The 580-nt window shown below is 36.0% G+C and overlaps 1 protein-coding gene across 1 annotated transcript in view; it reads left to right on the top strand.

The window, feature by feature from the left end:
- LOC119594170 (ubiquitin-like-conjugating enzyme ATG3) overlaps positions 1-221 on the top strand; it is a gene marked incomplete at its 3' end in the record, with an annotated part of 4,078 nt that extends 3,857 nt beyond the window's left edge. The window contains 1 exon segment of the mRNA XM_037943241.1: positions 33-221. Within this exon segment, the coding sequence (XP_037799169.1) occupies positions 33-221 (189 nt within the window).
- Between the last annotated feature and the right edge of the window lie 359 nt (positions 222-580).

The raw sequence follows: 580 nt of genomic DNA, 5'->3' as shown, positions 1-580 counted from the left end.
TATTTATTGAAGATCACTCTTAATCCATACAGGAGTCCAAGTTCAAAGAGACAGGAGTCCTTACTCCAGAGGAATTTGTGGCCGCGGGTGACCACTTGGTTCACCACTGTCCCACATGGCGATGGGCTCCAGGCGATTCTGCCAAGACCAAACCATATCTTCCTCCAGAGAAGCAGTTCCTCATCACCAAGAATGTCCCTTGTTACAGGAGGTGCAAACAAGTAAGCTCTAAATCTAAAGGTTATAGATAATGTGGTATTATATATGGTTATAAGTTAAGATTTTTTTATTTGTACAAGGATCTAGGCAAGGTTGTGTTATATCTGTTGTACATAAATAAAGTTACAAACATCAATCTTGTACCATATTCCTTAAGCTGTAAATAGAGACTTGTACTGTATTATTCTTTTCTTTTTGTAAAGAAGGTTTGTATTCTTTTGCAGTTGTAAAATTGGGGATTAGAGGGAAAACTTGATGATTGCAAAGTTATACTCTAAACAATTCTAGTAATAATGTGTGGACAGACTTCAAAAAATTGTCTGGTCATCTCTGTATTTTTTTTGTAGATATATGCTATTCT

The sequence above is a fragment of the Penaeus monodon genome, chromosome 33 (assembly GCF_015228065.2).
Source record: "Penaeus monodon isolate SGIC_2016 chromosome 33, NSTDA_Pmon_1, whole genome shotgun sequence".
NCBI classification, from domain to species: Eukaryota; Metazoa; Arthropoda; class Malacostraca; order Decapoda; family Penaeidae; genus Penaeus; species Penaeus monodon.
This window is presented reverse-complemented; position numbering and strand designations above follow the sequence as displayed.